The sequence below is a fragment of the Tamandua tetradactyla genome, chromosome 6 (genome assembly GCF_023851605.1).
Source record: "Tamandua tetradactyla isolate mTamTet1 chromosome 6, mTamTet1.pri, whole genome shotgun sequence".
In the NCBI taxonomy this organism is placed as follows: domain Eukaryota; kingdom Metazoa; phylum Chordata; class Mammalia; order Pilosa; family Myrmecophagidae; genus Tamandua; species Tamandua tetradactyla.
This window is the reverse complement of record NC_135332.1, coordinates 123,832,645-123,851,217: the sequence shown is the minus strand read 5'-3', so window position 1 is coordinate 123,851,217 and position 18,573 is coordinate 123,832,645. Positions and strand designations below refer to the sequence as shown.

The following is an 18,573-nucleotide window of genomic DNA, read 5'->3' as shown; positions in this document are numbered from 1 at the left end:
TGGTTTCTGTTGAGAGATCTGCGCATAGTCTTATGGGGCTTCCCTTGTATGTGATGGATTGCTTTTCTCTTGCTGCTTTCAAGATTCTCTCTTTCTCTTTGACCTCTGACATTCTGATTAGTAAATGTCCTGGAGTACGTCTATTTGGATCTATTCTCTTTGGGGTACACTGCACTTCTTGGATCTGTAATTTTAAGTCTTTCATAAGAGTTGGGAAATTTTCAGTGATAATTTCTTCCATTAGTTTTTCTCCTCCTTTTCCCTTCTCTTTCTGGGACACCCACAACACGTATATTCGTGCACTTCCTATTGTCTTTCAGTTCCCTGAGTCCCTGCTCATATATTTCCATTTTTTCCCTATATTTTCTTTTTCTTGCCGGATGTCAGATGTTCCATCCTCCAGTTCAGAAATCCTATGTGCTGTCTCTTGAAATCTACCATTGTAGGTTTCCATGGTTTTTTTTTTTCATCTCTTCTACCATGCCTTTCATTTCCATAAGTTCTGTGATTTGTTTTTTCAGACTTTAGATTTCTTCTTTTTGTTCATTCCTTGCCTTCTTTATATCCTCCCTCAATTCACTGATTTGGTTTTTGATGAGGTTTTCCACGTCTGTTCATATATTCTGAATTAAATGTTTCAGCTCCTGTATTTCATTTGAGTTGTTGGTTTGTTCCTTTGACTGGGCCATATCTTCAGTTTTCCTAGTGTGATTTGTTATTTTTTGCTGGCGAGGCATTTAATTAATATAATTAGTTTATTCTGGAGATTGCTTTCACTTCTTTTACCTAGGGTTTTCTTGCTGGATGAATTTGTTTTCTATCTGTTTTTTGACATTCAGTTTAGCTTTATTTGGACCTCTAGCTTAAGTTTTGTTTAACAGAGGAGAATTTTTCAGTTTCTTGTTTCTTACCCTGCTTGTATGGTGCCTTTTCCCCCCACACTTAGGAGGGTCTAATTAGGTATTATAGACCCTAGCCGGATTTTCCCAGACCAAACTGGCCTCCTATTAGGAAGAAAGAGTCACCTGCATCAGTTTTCCCTGAGGGTGAGACCCAGCAGGTTGAAAGACTTTCCTGTGAAGTCTCTGGACTCTGATTTTCTTATCCTGTCCAGTATGTGGTGCTTGTCTGACTGCAGGTCCCACCAGCATAAGATGATACAGTACCTTTAACTTTGGCTGGGGGCATGGTGGAGACCGAGGAGAGGTTGTAGGCTGGTTTTAATGGCTTCAAATTACCAAGCCCTATTGTCTGAATTCCTTGAAAGAGGGATTCCACCTGTGTTGGGCTTCACCCCTCCCCTGGGGAAGGCACAGGATCCAGACAAGTCCTCAAATGGATGCCTGGGGTAGTGCAGCCTGAGGAGCCCTGCTGCTCTATCCAAAGGCAGTCAAGCCTTTGTAGAAACATAGCCACAAAAACCTCTGTTTCCTTATTTTTTTTCCTTTTCCTGTCAGCCCTGCCCCCTTGGTGCCGGGGCAAAAATGAGCAACCTCCGCTTTGACCAGGTTCACCTATGCTGGGGTCCTATTTTTAGTAGTCAGAATTTGTTAGTTAATTCCACCATTCGCGTTTGGTAGGGTTCAGCCCCTGCTGCTGGTAAAGTCTCTTTCCTTTCCCTCTGGAAAGCAGCCTGTGGGGGAGGGGTGCCGGCCACCGCGGCTTGGGAAACTCACGGTTCTGGGGGGGGCTCGCAGCCGGTCCAGCTGGTCCAGATTGGGGTACATTGTGTGTCCGGTCACTGACGTGGCCCCAGGAGCTGTTGTGTACTGTGTCTGGTTATTTAATAGTTGCTCTGGAGGACGAACTAAAATGCACACATTGTTAAGCCGCCATCTTGGCCCGGAACTCTCCATTACATCTTGACTAACAAGGTGATATCTATTTTGTGCATAAGAGTAACCTCCAGGATAACTTCTCGACTCTTGTTTGAAATCTCTTAGCCATTGACACTTTATTTTGTCTCTTTTCTTCTCCCTTTTGGTCAAGAACTCAGTCCCTTGATGCTGAGTCTCAGCTCATTCTAGAATTTCTGTCCCATGTTCCCAGGAAGGTCCACACCCCTGGGAGTCATGTCCCACGTAAACAGGGGGAGGGTGGTCAGTTTACTTGTTGTGTTGGCTGGAGAGAGAGGCCACATCTGAGCAACAAAAGAGGTTCTCTTGGGGGTGACTCTTAGGCCTAATTTTTTTTTTTTGATATGAAAACATTTTATTGGAAAAGAAATTAAAAGAAAGTAATTGAAAGTAATTAAAAGAACTTTCAAAAATAAGGCATGGTTGGGTACATGGGTGGCTCAGTGGTAGAATGCACATTTTTCATGTGGGGGACCCGGGTTCAATTCCCAGACCATGCACCACCCCCCCCAAAAAAAAATAAGGCATGGTTACATCACCAGAGAAGATGGCATCAACTCCTGAAGAAAAGTGTTGGGAAGTCTCAGAAGCAGCATTCCAAGTCTCATTAGTAAAAATATACAAGAATGTTAGAAATAGCATTCAGAGTCTCCTTAGTAAAAATACATCTTTCCCTAGATAAGATTCTGATGAGATGCTCTCTTTTTTTCCTAAGATTCTCCTCTCTCTCTATCTGCTTACATGCAGTTTTTATGATATCTTTTCACAATAGAGGTTGAATTCCAATTAGCTTATGTTACCAGGTCCAGTTTGGTGCTCTGGGAAATGACCAGGGATGGAGAGCAGCTTCCTGGGACCTAGATATCTTTATCAAAGTACACCTCCTTCTGGAGAAATAGCCAGTCCTTCCAGCTCGAGTGCACATTTCAACTGTTTCTTACCAAAGTCATGCAATAGCGATATCAGTTGAACAGAACAGACTCTACAAATGTATCTTTCCCTTACACCTGGGTTCACCATTGCTTGACTGACCAGACAACTGGCTTAGGCCTAATTTTAAGTAAGCTTGACCTATCCTTTGTGGGGTTAAATTTCTTATAAACAAACCCCAAGACTGGGGGCTCAGCCTATTGCTTTGGTTGTCCCCACTGCTTGTGAGAATATCAAGAATTCAACTTGGGGAAATTGAATTTTCTCCCTTTCGCATCATTCCCTGAAGGGGACTTTGCAAATAGCTTATTAATCAATGTTCAAATTACTCTGGGATTTATTGGGGCATAACTCTGGACAAACCAATAAAATCTCATGAGGCCCATGTTTTTAATAATGCAAGAAGGAAGGCACAATTCAAGGTGTAGAGCAGAATCAGAATCCCTAAATTGCCATGAGGATCTTAAAATATTCATTATAATTGATGTTAGTGCTGGTCCTTTTACAGATGAAGACAAAGCCTGCAGACATCTCCCTTGTTGACTTGCCAGTTCTCTACAGTATGTCTGGATTGAGGGTAGGAAATCCTAAAACCCTATTCTGGTGCTCAACCAAAGGCAGAAAACTAAGGCATGACTTGAAGTCAGTTGAGACAAATGTACTCTTATGTTTTATCTTATATTCAGATGAATTTTGCATTCTATTAAAAAATGTAAGTGTGAAAGTAACCTCAGATCTTCAAATAAAATGGAAAGCTTCAAGAAGCTGGGTCCTGTGAGTATAAACAAGTCATTAACATATACAGTGAAAACTACTTTGTCTCATGATGTCTCTTGGCCACAGTTCTCAAGGAATGTATCTTGTTGAGGCAGGACATGGATATAATTCACCTCCTGAAGCTTAGAGCTGGGACCTTAGTAATGCTATATGTTCTTTAGATACTGAGATATACAAAGCACCTCCTTAAACTTAGCAAGGAACTAGTAGTTGGTTTGGCAGCATTAAATTGGCTTTCCTTAGAGTCAGGATTAGAACCAAGGGTTCCTGAGGTTACCAGTTACTGCTCTTTCCAATTTACCACATTGTCCTTACAGGAGGTGGAAGCAGCAAGAGCCACAGAGAATAATGAAAAAGTACCTTACGCAGGATTTTATTATCAGGGTAAATAGTGTTAAGGGGAAAAAACTATTTTTTAAAATTTTTAGTTCTAACATGAATAACAAATTTTCCCATTTTAACCATTTTAAGTGTACACTTCGCTGGTATTGCATTCAGAATGTTTTGCTACTATAACCACCGTCCATTACCTGGACCTTTTTGTGACCCCAAACAGAAACTCTACTAAGCAAAATCTCCCCATTCTACCACCCCTGCCCTGGTAACCTTTAGTCTATTTTTTGAAGTCAGTTGAGACAACTGTACTCTTATGTTTTATCTTATATTCAGATGAATTTTGCATTTTATTAAAAAATGTAAGTGTGAAAGTAACCTCAGATCTTCAAGTAAAATGGAAAGCTTGACGAAGGTGGGTCCCGTGAGTATAAACAAGTCATTTCATATTCATGGAACCAAAAAATATTTGTCCTTCTGTGGCTAGCTTAATTTACTCAGCATCATGTTTTCACGGTTCTTCCATGTTGTAGCATGTTTGCATTTGTTGATAGACACGGGTTGTTTCCACCTTCAGGTTATTGTGAATAATGCTGTTATGAACATTGGTGTACAAATATCTGTTCCAAATCCCTGCTTTCAATTTTTTTTTGGGTATATACCTAAGAACAGAATTGCTGGGTCATATGGTAATTTGAGCAACCACCAAACTTTCCTGCAGAGACTGCACCATTTTACAGTTTTATCAACAATGTACAAAGGTTCCAATTCTCTGAAACCTCCCCACGCTTTTATTTTCTGTATTTAAAGTAATGGAATCCTAGTGGGTAGTAGGATATATCTCAAGTCTCCTACTTAAATATTACCTGTCAGTTGGCTAGTAACAATAAATCTTAAGTGAAACACACAATCACACACCTTTCCAAGGACAGTATCCTTCCAGTGTTCTGTATACTAATTTTGCCATTAACACAAGCGCAACACAAAAATTTTAAATCTGTAGTCAGAGGCATTATTAAAATGGCTGTGGTCATAAATAAAAATCCCTTCTCTTAAATTATTTGCAAATGAACCAGAAAGATGCCTGCTTTCTCCCTGCAAAAGAACTAGGAGCAGGTTAATGATACCAGAGTCAGCTATCCATTCATCTTTTACCCAGACCTAAACTTCTAGGAAAAACTGGGATGGGGGGGAGCGATTAGAAAAATCACGATTAAGAGGAAGAGCCTATGGGTAGTGCATATTTAGGCACATTTTCTAAATTTCTTAATTCCCTCTAAGAAGAGATTGTAGCTCCCTAATGGTGACAAAATTTTAAGTCTCAGAAAATTTTGTTTCATGAGAGCACTGACTGCAGAGGAGGAGAAAGAAAAATTTGGACCCGGTCTTTCACAAATAGCTCCTGAGCCTTATTATGTGTCAGACGTCGGGGGATTCCAACAGCAAAGTTCCTGCCCTCGTGGAGTTTACAAAGGTTAGGAGAGAAGATGCTAAACACCCTTATTTTAAATAAGCAGTACGGCGTATGAGGAAGTGCTAAATGTTATAGGGAAATACAAGGGGGCAGGATAAAGAGTGTGTGCTTGCAGTTCCTATTCTAAATAGAGTGAATGAGATCCTCGTATTTGAGCAAATGCTAGGAACTCATGAGGGCGCGAGCCACTCGGCCATCCCGGGAGCACACCCAGGCGGAGGGAACAAGCAGTGTTGTTTATTATCGGAATTTAGAGCCTGACAAGGACCAAACGGTACCCAGGAAGGCGAAATCCCTGAGAGCCAAAAGCGCTATTGACATGAAACCCAGCGGATCACTGCCACCGATTCGGTGCAACGACTCAAAATCCTTCGGCTTCTCCCGCCGCACACGCCTACCTCGCGTCATCCAGATAACGTCCAACGGTTGTCAGAGCTCCGCGGCCGGAAGTTGGGGGGAGGAGCGGAACTATCCTGACTCCGCCCTGTGACCTGTGCGCTTGCGGAAAGATCAAAGGTCAGAGGTTGTGGAACTGTCATGGCCGCATTGCGTTGGACTCGCGCCTTGGCTGCCGAAACCCGTTTTCTGCGAGTGTTTCTTTTCTCGCTGCCGCGTCGAGGCACAGGCACTGCGAGTGGTTCCGGGAGCGGGGATTTAGATGCCGCGCAAGACGGAACGCACCCAGGTGGCTTTGCGAGCGCATTGGAGAGGCACTTGGAACTGCAGCGCCAGGCGGACCTTAAGCAGGTGAGAGAGGCATGGGAGCGACGTCAGCGACGCGGCGGGCGGGGCCGGCATAAGGAATGGGACCTTACTTTGGAGCCGGGGGTGTGGCGAGGAGTGTGGGTGGGAAGCGGCCCAGCGTGGGTCACTTGGAGCAGAACGCGAGGTTGGTGTTTTTCCTCTGTTCGTTCTACTTTTTAAAATTTTTGAACATTTTTTATTGTGAAATATATGTACAGCTAACGGTAAAATTTCCAAATATATTTTAACAAGTACTTATAGAACAAATTCCATTATAAGTTATGGGTTACATTTCCACAATTACAGGTATTTCCTTCTAGCTGTTCTAGCACTGGAAACTGAAAAGAAGTATCAGTACGGTGATTCAGAAGTCATACTCCTTTGTTAAATCCTATCTTTTCTATTACAATTTTTCCTTCTCCTTTGATCCGTCCCCCAATCTTTAGGGTTATTTGGGCAACGGCCATGCTAACTTCTTCATGTTGAAAAGGGGTGTCGACGTTATGAGGTAGGGGGATGCAGCTGGTTGATACTCTTGGAGAGACTGGTAACTCTGGGTTTCGGGGCTTATCTGGCCTAGGAACCAGATTTCAGGTTTTAGGTTTCTGAAAAATAAGCTTAGTGAGTGAAACTTTTATAGTCTCAGACAGAGCCCCGGGTATTCTTTCTTTCTTAAGTTTTGCATGGGCAGGCACGGGGAACCTGGGTATACTTCAGGGTTTCCAGGAGTACTGTTTGTTGGGGCTTTCATGCTATGGCAGTTAGCAACATCTAGTTGAAATTTGCATAAGAATAACATTCAGAATAGCATCTTGACTCTATTTGAAATCTCTTAGCCACTGATACCTTTTTTTTGTTACATTTCTTTCCCCCTTTTGGTCAGGTAATCTTTGTGGATCCCATGGTGCCAGGGCTAGGCTCATCCAAGGAGTCATAGCTCATGTTGCCAAGAAGGCTTACACCCCTGGATCTCATGTCCCTTGTAGCCGGGAGGGTAATGATTTTACTAGCAGAGTTGGGCTTAGAGAGAGAGGCCGCATCTGAACGACAAAAGAAGTTCTCTGGAAGTTACTCTTAGGGATAATGATAGGTAGGCATAGCTTCTCCATTACAGAAATAAGTTTCAGAAGAGCAAGCCTCAAGATCAAGGACTTGGCCTTTACTTGGCCTATTAACTTGCGAGTCCCTAATGTTTGAGAGAATATCAGGGATTTCCCAAGTGGGAAAGTTTAATAGTTCCATATTTTTTTCTCCAGTCCCTCAAGAGACCTTGCCAATATTTTTTAGTTATTTGCCCAGTATAGGCTGGAATGTATCCAGGTATTCCATTAAGCTATACAGAATTATAATATCTCATTCCCAATTCTAGGTTCTTTTGCGTGTAGGTTGTTTAGCTGACCTAGCCAGACAGGTTAAGTTAGATTATATGCTACAGGAAATTTAGGTTTTGAACAAAAGAAATCTTTCTTTGGTCTCAGACAGAAGATGATGTTTTAAAATACAGTCAATATCCTCCTTTACTCTGTATTCTGATTTACCTTAGTCCCTACCAGATCGGCTTCATTCTTATCTCTAATTGAAGACTGATCTCTTTTTTGGCTTCTTTAACAGTCGCTGTAGGTAGCAGTGTTGCCTTTCAGAGCTGCAGAACTCCAACTGTGGGTCTCAGGTTACACATAGGTACTCAAAGTTCCAGGAAAGCACTAGGTTATATACACATAGCACAGCATCTCAGAATTTAGAAATAACACTTAAAGTTCAGAAATAAATGTGATTGCTGTAAGAGCTAACAGTCTAGGCCTCAGTTTTCTTATAAGTATTTTCTAAAAGAATCCATATAATATTTGTCCTTTTGTTTCTAGCTTATTTTGCTCAACATAATGTTCTCATTGTTCATTCATCTTGTTGCATGCCTCTTGACTTTGTTCCTTTCTGTAGCCACACAATATTCCATCATATATGTATACAATAAATCACCCTTCTGCATCTCAGTCAATGTACTCTTTAGCCACCTCCTTCCATTGGGTATCATGAATAATGTCTATTCGAGTCCCTGTTTAAAGTTCTTTCTAGTATAGTCCCGGTAGCGGGATTCCCTAATCATACTGTGATCTTATATTTGGCCTTCTGTGGAGCCACTACATTACCCTCCAGAAGGGCTGCCCCATTCTGCTAACGTTGAGTAGGTATACATCTCTCTCCACATTTTCTCTAGCACTTGTATTTCTGTTTATTTATTTTGAATCTGCAGATTTTCTTGAGATATATTTATATGGCATGTATTTTATCCAAAATAAACAGTGTTTTACAGTATCCTCATTTCTTTGTACAGTCATCATCACTCTCAATTTTAGACCATTTTCATTGCTCCAAAGAGAAAAATAACAGGTCCACCCATACCAAAAAGAAAACCCCAAATTTCCCTTAACTCTTGCCTCCCCCAATTATTTACCCCCAGTTTTGTTGGAGAATAGTGATGTTTTCCCATTAAATAAACCTTAGCATGCAATAAGTTTTTTTTCCAATATACCCCTCTATTATTGACTTGTTGTACAAGTGTCATACCTTTAAACTAGTTTATGCAAGAACTTATTTATATTTGTAGTGCTGCTTGATGAGGTACATGGCTCTAAACAATCCCTTTCAATCATAGTCACCTTCAGTATGGCACTATTACTTACAAACCCTTTAATGAACTACCGTCACCTCTGTCCATTTCCACATTTAAGTTTAACCGTGTTAACTAGTCTGTACATATTAGGTAGCTGTTCCCTGTTCTTTAGCTCCTATCTTTCTCCAGGTGCCCAGTGTTCTGCATTTTAAGACTGAGTTTAAAATTTTCCAGGGGGTTCATAATAGAGAAATAATATAGTATTTATCCTTTTGTGTCTTGCTTATTTTGCTTAGCATTATGTCTTCAAGTTTCATCCATGTTGTCATATGCTTCAGGACCTCATTTCTTTTTACTACTGCGTAATATCCATTGTATGTATTTACCACGTTTTGTTTATCCACTTAAGTGTGGATGGATACTTGGATTGTTTCCATCTTTTGACAATTGTGAACAATGCTGCTTTGAACATCGGTGTACAAATGATTGTTCATGACACTGCTTTCAGCTCTTATGTGTATATACCAAGTAGTGGTATTGCCAGGTTGTAGGGCAACTTGATATTTAGTTTTCTGAAAAACCTCCAAACTGTCTTCCACAGTGGCTGTACCATTATCATTCCTACCAGCAGTGCATAAGTGTTCCAATTTCTCCACATACTTTTCAAACTTGTTGTTTCCTGTTTGTTTAGTGGCAGCCATTCTTGTAGGTGTGAGATGATATCTCATTGTGATTTTGATATGCCGTTCCCTTATACCTGATGAAGATAAACATCTTTTCTTGTGCTTTTTAGGCATTTGTATTTCCTCTTTGGAAAAACATCTATTCATATCTTTTGTCCGTTTTATAATTGAGTTGTTTATTTTTTTTTGTTGAGTTGTGTGATTTCTTTATGTATGCAGGATATCAAACCTTTATCTGATACGTGATTTCCAAATATTTTCTCCCATTGAGTTGGCTGCCTCGTCACCTTTTTGACAGAGTCCTTTGAGGCACAGAAGCATTTGATTTTGAGGAGTTCCCATTATTTAGTGTTTTATTTTGTTGTTGTGCTTTGGGTATAAAGTCTAACTAGGTATTGAAGATGTTTCCTTATATTTTCTTCTAGAGTTTCCATATTTTAAATTGAGATTTTATTGTGCTAATATGCTTTTTGTACCACATCATCTTCAGCCAAGCTCTGAGCATTTACAATTCTCTAATTGTTGGGAGCTTAGTCAGAAGCATCTGAAACACTGATGGGGAAGAGTTTGCTGTAATACTTGCTATAACTGCTGTGGCTGTCCACACACAGCAGCTGCATTTATCAAATGGTGCATACCCTTCTCATATTCACCATGAGCTGATAACTCTTCACCAAGCTGTATTTCTTCAAGGAAAAATTTCTGAACAGCTTTAGCATCTTTAAGGTCAGGTAATTAATTTACTTACACATGTTACAGAACATTTATCAAGTAGATAAATCTATGTATAGTCATTAAAAATAATCATGTATACGGGAACTTGGAAAGTTCCAGCTGTCTCTTTGGCAAATTTCTGTTTCTTTCTTCCATTTTCTCTCCGTTGCATAGTGAGGAGGGCAGTGGTAACTGGCGGCGGCATCCCGTGAAGGAGCTGTTGGCTGCCAAACCTTAAAGGAAACAGCGCAACTCAAATCTCAAACATTTGAATATTTGTAATATTAATCAGTCATTGTCCACCACAGGGTTTGTTATACAATCCCTGTTTTATCTTCTAGTTTTCCTTCTAGTGACACACATAACCCTAAACGTCCCCTTTCAACCAAAATCACACACACAATTGGTGCTTTTAATTATAGTCACCATAATGTGCTACTGTCACCACTATGTCTCCAAATATGTAAATTCAACCTAGTTAAAAATTCTGCACACATTAAGTATCTGCTTCCCATTTTCTACCTTCATTCTGTCTCCTGGTCACCTATATTCTAGATTTTAACTTTATGAATTTACTTATTGTAATTAAATCATATTAGGGAGGTCATAAAATATTTGTCTTTTTGTGTCTGACTTATTTCACTCAACATAATGTCCTCAAGGTTCAGGTTGTCTCCTGCTTCAGGACTTCATTCCTTTTTACTGCTGAGTAATAGTCCATTGTATGTATATACCACCTTTTGTTTAACCATTCATCAGTTGATGGCCACTTGGGTTGTTTCCATGTTTTGGCAATTGTGAATCATGCCTCTATGAACATTGCTGTGCAAATGTCGGTTTGTGTCCCTACTTTGACTTCTGAGTGTATATACCTAGTAGTGGGATTGCCAGGTCTAAACTGTCTTCCACAGTGGCTGTACCATTTTACATTCCCACCAATAGTGAATAAGTGTTCTTATTTCTCTACATCTTCTCTGACACTTGTATTTCTCGGTTTGTTTAATAATGGTCATTCTAGTAGGTGTGCAATGATAGCTCATTGTGGTTTTTAGTTGCATTTCCCTGATTATTCTTCCACTTTTAAGGACCCTTGTGATTACATTGGGTCCACTGGAATTATCCAGGATGCTCTCCCTATTTTGAGGCCAGGTGATTAGCAACCTTAACTCTATGTTCAGTTTAGTTCCTGTTTATTATGTGCCTGGCTGTAAACGTACAGAGTAAGATCTGACAAGGTTCGATGGGTATTTAAGACCGAAAAATGAAGCAGACTACTCCATATAGCAAAGAAGTAAGTTTATTAGGGAATTTACAGCATTGGGAATTAGGAAGTTGGTCCTGGGAAACTGCAGGATGTTCAGAGTAGCATTATGCCCTGCCCAGTGTGTTACAAGAGGTTATATAGGGCAAGAACAAGGAAGGCACAGAGCGAAGTTGGGAATCGCAGAATCGTAAATATGTCTCTTTGAAGTTATTTGCTATGTACAGGAGTGATTCTAGTACAGATAGCTATCATGCTTACGAATGTGAACATGCATTTTTTTTTTTTTTTTATTAACGGAAAGAAAAAAAAAAAGAAATTAACACAACATTTAGAAATCATACCATTCTACATATGCACTCTGTAATTCTTAACATCATCACATAGATAGATGCATGATCATCGTTTCTTAGTACATTTGCATCGGTTTAGAGGAACTAGCAACACAACAGAAAAGATATAAAATGTTAATATAGAGAAAAGAAATAAAAGTAGTAATAATAGTAAAAAAAAAAAAAAAACCCTATAGCTCAGATGCAGCTTCATTCAGTGTTTTAACATGATTACTTTACAATTAGGTATTATTGTGCTGTCCATTTTTGAGTTTTTGTATCTAGTCCTGTTGCACAGTCTGTATCCCTTCAGCTTCAATTACCCATTGTCTTACCCTGTTTCTAACTCCTGCTGGACTCTGTTACCAATGACATATTTCAAGTTTATTCTCGAATGTCCGTTCACATCAGTGGGACCATAAAGTATTTGTCCTTTAGTATTTGGCTGGACTCACTCAGCATAATATTCTCTAGGTCCATCCATGTTATTACATGCTTCATAAGTTTATCTTGTCTTAAAGCTGCATAGTATTCCATCGTATGTATATACCACAGTTTGTTTAGCCATTATTCTGTTGATGGACATTTTGGCTGTTTCTATCTCTTTGCAATTGTAAATAACACTGCTATAAACATTGGTGTGCAAATGTCCGTTTGTGTCTTTGCCCTTAAGTCCTTTGAGTAGATACCTAGCAATGGTATTGCTGGGTCGTATGGCAATTCTATATTCAGCTTTCTGAGGAACCGCCAAACTGCCTTCCACAGTGGTTGCACCATTTGACATTCCCACCAACAGTGGATAAGTGTGCCTCTTTCTCCGCATCCTCTCCAGCACTTGTCATTTTCTGTTTTGTTGATAATGGCCATTCTGGTGGGTGTGAGATGATATCTCATTGTGGTTTTGATCTGCATTTCTCTAATGGCCAGGGACATTGAGCATCTCTTCATGTGCCTCTTGGCCATCTGTATTTCCTCTTCTGGTAGGTGTCTGTTCAAGTCTTTTTCCCATTTTGTAATTGGGTTGGCTGTCTTTTTGTTGTTGAGTTGAACAATCTCTTTATAAATACTGCATACTAGACCTTTATCTGATATGTCGTTTCCAAATATTGTCCCCCATTGTGTAGGCTGTCTTTCTACTTTCTTGATGAAGTTCTTTGATGCACAAAAGTGTTTAATTTTGAGGAGCTCCCATTTCTTTCTTTCTTTCTTCAGTGCTCTTGCTTTAGGTTTAAGGTCCATAAAACCGCCTCCAATTGTAAGTTTCATAAAATATCTCCCAACATTTTCCTCTAACTGTTTTATGGTCTTAGACCTAATGTTTAGATCTTTGATCCATTTTGAGTTAACTTTTGTATAAGCTGTGAGATACGGGTCTTCTTTCATTCTTTTGCATATGGATATCCAGTTCTCTAGGCACCATTTATTGAAGAGACTGTTCTGTCCCAGGTGAGTTGGCTTGACTGCCTTATCAAAGATCAAATGTCCATAGATGAGAGGGTCTATATCTGAGCACTCTATTCGATTCCATTGGTCGATATATCTATCTTTATGCCAATACCATGCTGTTTTGACCACTGTGGCTTCATAATATGCCTTAAAGTCCGGCAGCGTGAGACCTCCAGCTTCGTTTTTTTTCCTCAAGATGTTTTTAGCAATTCGGGGCACCCTGCCCTTCCAGATAAATTTGCTTATTGGTTTTTCTAATTCTGAAAAATAAGTTGTTGGGATTTTGATTGGTATTGCATTGAATCTGTAGATCAGTTTAGGTAGGATTGACATCTTAATTATATTTAGTCTTCCAATCCATGAGCACGGTATGCCCTTCCATCTATTTAGGTCTTCTGTGATTTCTTTTAGCAGTTTTTTGTAGTTTTCTTTATATAGGTTTTTTGTCTCTTTGGTTAAATTGATTCCTAGGTATTTTATTCTTTTAGTTGCGATTGTAAATGGGATTCGTTTCTTGATTGAATCAGCTTGTTCATTACTAGTGTATAGAAAAGCTACAGATTTTTGAATGTTGATCTTGTAGCCTGCTACTTTGCTGTACTCATTTATTAGCTCTAGTAGTTTTGTTGTGGATTTTTCTGGGTTTTCTACGTATAGTATCATATCGTCTGCAAACAGTGATAGTTTTACTTCTTCCTTTCCAATTTTGATGCCTTGTATTTCTTTTTCTTGTCTTATTGCTTTGGCTAGAACTTCCAACACAATGTTGAATAATAGTGGTGATAGTGGACATCCTTGTCTTGTTCCTGATCTTAGGGGGAAAGTTTTCAATTTTTCCCCATTGAGGATGATATTAGCTGTGGGTTTTTCATATATTCCCTCTATCATTTTAAGGAAGTTCCCTTGTATTCCTATCCTTTGAAGTGTTTTCAACAGGAAAGGATGTTGAATCTTGTCAAATGCCTTCTCTGCATCAATTGAGATGATCATGTGATTTTTCTGCTTTGATTTGTTGATATGGTGTATTACATTAATTGATTTTCTTCTGTTGAACCATCCTTGCATACCTGGGATGAATTCTACTTGGTCATGATGTATAATTCTTTTAATGTGTTGTTGGATACGATTTGCTAGAATTTTATTGAGGATTTTTGCATCTATATTCATTAGAGAGATTGGTCTGTAGTTTTCTTTTTTTGTAATATCTTTGCCTGGCTTATGTATGAGGGTGATGTTGGCCTCATAGAATGAATTAGGTAGTTTTCCCTCCACTTTGATTATTTTGAAGAGTTTGAGGAGAGTTGGTACTAATTCTTTCTGGAATGTTTGATAGAATTCACATGTGAAGCCGTCTGGTCCTGGACTTTTCTTTTTAGGGAGCTTTTGAATGACTAATTCAATCTCTTTACTTGTGATTTGTTTGTTGAGGTCTCATCTATTTCTTCTTGAGTCAAAGTTGGTTGTTCATGTCTTTCCAGGAACCTGTCCATTTCATCTAAATTGTTGTATTTATTAGCGTAAAGTTGTTCATAGTATCCTCTTATTACCTCCTTTATTTCTGTGAGGTCAGTATTATGTCTCCTCTTCCATTTCTGATCTTATTTATTTGCATCCTCTCTCTTCTTCTTTTTGTCAATCTTGCTAGGGCCCATCAATCTTATTGATTTTCTCATAGAACCAACTTCTGGTCTTATTGATTTTCTCTATTGTTTTCATGTTTTCAATTTCATTTATTTCTACTCTAATCTTTGTTATTTCTTTCCTTTTGCTTGCTTTGGGATTAGTTTGCTGTTCTTTCTCCAGTTCTTCCAAGTGGACAGTTAATTCTGCATTTTTGCCTTTTCTTCTTTTCTGATAAAGGCATTTAGGGCAATAAATTTCCCTCTTAGCACTGCCTTTGCTGCGTCCCATAGGTTTTGATATGTTGTGTTTTCATTTTCATTCGCCTCTAGGTATTTACTAATTTCTCTTGCAATTTCTTCTTTGACCCACTTGTTGTTTAAGAGTGTGTTGTTGAGCCTCCATGTATTTGTGAATTTTCTGGCACTCCGCCTATTGTTGATTTCCAACTTCATTCCTTTATGATCCGAGAAAGTGTTGTGTACGATTTCAATCTTTTTAAATTTGTTAAGACTTGCTTTGTGACCCAGCATATGGTCTATCTTTGAGAATGATCCATGAGCACTTGAAAAAAAGGTGTATCCTGCTCTTGTGGGATGTAATGTCCTATAAATGTCTGTTAAGTCAAGCTCATTTATAGTAATATTCAGATTCTCTATTTCTTTATTGATCCTCTGTCTAGATGTTCTGTCCATTGATGAGAGTGGTGAATTGAAGTCTCCAACTATTATGGTATATGTGTCTATTTCCCTTTTCAGTGTTTGCAGTGTATTCCTCATGTATTTTGGGGCATTCTGGTTTGGTGCATAAATATTTATGATTGTTATGTCTTCTTGTTTAATTGTTCCTTTTATTAGTATATAGTGTCCTTCTTTGTCTCTTTTAACTATTTTACATTTGAAGTCTAATTTGTTGGATATTAGTATAGCCACTCCTGCTCTTTTCTGGTTGTTATTTGCATGAAATATCTTTTCCCAACCTTTCACTTTCAACCTATATTTATCTTTGGGTGTAAGATGTGTTTCCTGTAGACAGCATATAGAAGGATCCTGTTTTTTAATCCATTCTGCCAGTCTATGTCTTTTGATTGGGGAATTCAGTCCATTAACATTTAGAGTTATTACTGTTTGGATAATATTTTCCTCTACCATTTTGCTTTTTGTATTATATATATCATATCTGACTTTCCTTCTTTCTACACTCTTCTCCATGCCTCTCTCTTCTGTCTTTTTGTATCTGACTCTAGTGCTCCCTTTAGTATTTCTTGCAGCGCTGGTCTCTTGGTCACAAATTCTCTCAGTGACTTTTTGTCTGAGAATGTTTTAATTTCTCCCTCATTTTTGAAGGACAATTTTGATGAATATAGGAGTCTTGGTTGGCAGTTTTCCTCTTTTAGTAACTTAAATATATCATCCCACTGTCTTCTAGCTTCCATGGTTTTTGCTGAAAAATCTGCACATAGTCTTATTGGGTTTACCTTGTATGTGATGGATTGCTTCTGTCTCGCTGCTTTCAAGATCCTCTCTTTCTCTTTGACCTCTGACATTCTAACTAGTAAGTGTCTTGGGGAACGCCTATTTGTGTCTAATCTCTTTGGGGTGCGCTGCACTTCTTGGATCTGTAATTTTAGGTCTTTCATAAGAGTTGGGAAATTTTCAGTGATAATTTCTTCCGTTAGTTTTTCTCCTCCTTTTCCCTTCTCTTCTCCTTCTGGGACACCCACAACACGTATATGTGTGCGGTTTATGTTGTCCTTGAGTTCCTGATACCCTGTTCAAATTTTTCCATTCTTTTCCGGATAGTTTCTGTTTCTTTTTGGAATTCAAATGTTCCATCCTCCAAATCACTAATTCTATCTTCTGTCTCTTTAAATCTATCATTGTAGGTATCCATTGTTTTTTCCATCTTTTCTACTTTATCCTTCACTTCCATAAGCTCTGTGATTTGTTTTTTCAGTTTTTCTATTTCTTCTTTTTGATCAGCCATGTCTTCTTCAAGTCCTCCTTCAATTTATCGATTTCGTTTTTGAAGAGGTTTTCCATTTCTGTTTGTATATTCAGCTTTAGTTGTTTCAGCTCGTGTATCTCATTTGAACTATTGGTTGTTCCTTTGACTGGGCCATATTTTCAATTTTCTGAGCGTGATCCGTTATCTTCTGCTGGCGTCTGGGCATTTAGTCAGATTTCCCTGGGTGTTGGACCCAACAATTTGGAGGATTTTTCTGTGAAATCTCTGGGTTCTGTTTTTCTTATTCTTCCCAGTAGGTGGCGCTCGTGGCACACGTTTGTGTACGGGTTCCACCAGTGAAAGTTGCTGTGGGTCCTTTAACTCTGGAAAGCTCTCGCCGTAGGGGAGGTTCGGCAGCTGAAGCGTCTTGGAAGAGTGCCAGCCGGCCCAGAGTTCCGAACGCGGGGAGGGTCGCCGCAGCACGGGAGAGCACCCGACCGAATTTCCTAGTCGGCCCGGGGCGCCAAGCGTGGCGGAAGGGTGCCATCCGTTGCAGCCCGGGAGAGTGCACTATTCCCAGCCGGACCGGGGAGTCACGTGTTTGGAAGGGACCCCCCGGTCACCGTTCTCCGCAGTCTGGGGATTTCCGACCCAACTCTCTCAGTTGGTCTGGGGGGCCTCGCGTGGTGGGAGCGCCAGCCGCCGTGACCCAAGGGGACCACCTGCCCAATTCTGCCAGCTGGCCTGAGAAGGAGGAAGGGAGGGACTCCGGCCACTTGCCATCCCGCCCGGGAAAGCCCGCGCCCCTCGGTGATCTCACCGGAGCTAGTTCTCCCAGACAGTCAGCCGTTCCAGGATGGGGTACGCCGTTCCTTTGATCTCCGTCCTGGCTCCGGGAGCTGCTCTGTATTGTCTCCACTCCCCCAATAGCTGTTCTGGAGGAGGAAAGGTGAGGGTGGCAAGGCTGTCGAGGCCGGTGGCAGAGGAGCTGGTGAAGGCGGAAGTGGGCACGGTGGTGGTTGGAGAGCCGCCGGAGCAGGAGGGGGAAGAGGGGAGAGGAGGGCAGGTGGGTCGGCTGCTGTGGGGAGTGGGCGCCGTGCGCCGGGCCGGTGAACATGCATTTTAAGATACATTTTCAGAATCTTTTTTTTTTTTTTTTTAATCCAGGAATGTATAGCTGCTCTGGTTTGTGGCCTCACACTATGGAAGGTAACATATTTGTAGGTTCCAGGGATTAGGACACAGTCATCTTTGGAGGTCTATTATCCTGCCTAAATCACCTGGAGAAGTTATGAAATCCTAACAGAATAGCTATGACTGACTCCTGTAAGGGAAATAAGGTACACACTCCTTCTAACCCAGCTGTGTAACTGTAGACTTCTTATAGTTGAATGAGGTTAATACCACCCTACCATGGAGGGGTTTGAGGATTGAGGTAATGTAAGAAACATAAAAATGTTAGTGCCCTTCTCCTAGATATTAGTGTAGAGGTAAGAATTCCTTTTCCTTGATTACTCCCTTGTCAGTCTGCATCAAAGTACCTTTAGAAACTCCCAGAAATTAATTCTAAATTGCTGAAATAACTGTAGAAAGAATGAAAATAGCAGAAATGGTTGAAACTCAGAAATCTGATACTTGAGGGTTTCATATAGTAAACAGCAAATGAATGTTTTATTGAATGAAAGAGACAACCAAGGTATTTAAGACTGACTAGAATTTTTGTTCATTGCCTTTCCCTTTTCTTTCCAGGGCAGTTCTAATTGGGCTCCTCAGTTTTTTCAGGAAGTGGCCGGGTGTTTCCTAGGAGTCTCAGCACTATCTATTAAAGAATAGCTCATCCAGCTC

At 40.0% G+C, this 18,573-nt stretch overlaps 1 protein-coding gene and 1 long non-coding RNA gene across 9 annotated transcripts in view; one reads left to right on the top strand and one right to left on the bottom strand.

Annotated features, from left to right (window-relative positions):
- The window catches only part of LOC143688775 (uncharacterized), a 61,195-nt gene extending 55,401 nt beyond the window's left edge, over positions 1 to 5,794 (bottom strand). Inside the window, exons 1-2 of the long non-coding RNA XR_013178287.1 lie at positions 5,769 to 5,794; positions 2,396 to 2,459 (exon numbers count right to left, since the gene is read on the bottom strand). This is a non-coding gene — a long non-coding RNA (uncharacterized LOC143688775). The remainder of the gene's footprint in view (positions 1 to 2,395; positions 2,460 to 5,768) is intronic.
- Positions 5,795 to 5,819: 25 nt separating this feature from the next.
- Positions 5,820 to 18,573, top strand: part of MRPS28 (mitochondrial ribosomal protein S28) — a 170,497-nt gene continuing 157,743 nt past the window's right edge. For 4 of the 8 annotated variants that reach the window (XR_013178285.1, XR_013178286.1, XM_077167067.1 and 1 more), the window contains exon 1: positions 5,821 to 6,117. Coding sequence is in view for 6 of the 8 variants with exons in the window: in XM_077167067.1 (XP_077023182.1) it covers positions 5,908 to 6,117 (210 nt within the window). In the remaining 2 variants the exon portion in view is untranslated. Of the gene's footprint in view, positions 6,118 to 18,573 lie in introns of all 8 variants that reach the window. The other 4 variants (XM_077167063.1, XM_077167064.1, XM_077167065.1 and 1 more) reach the window with 2 other exon arrangements.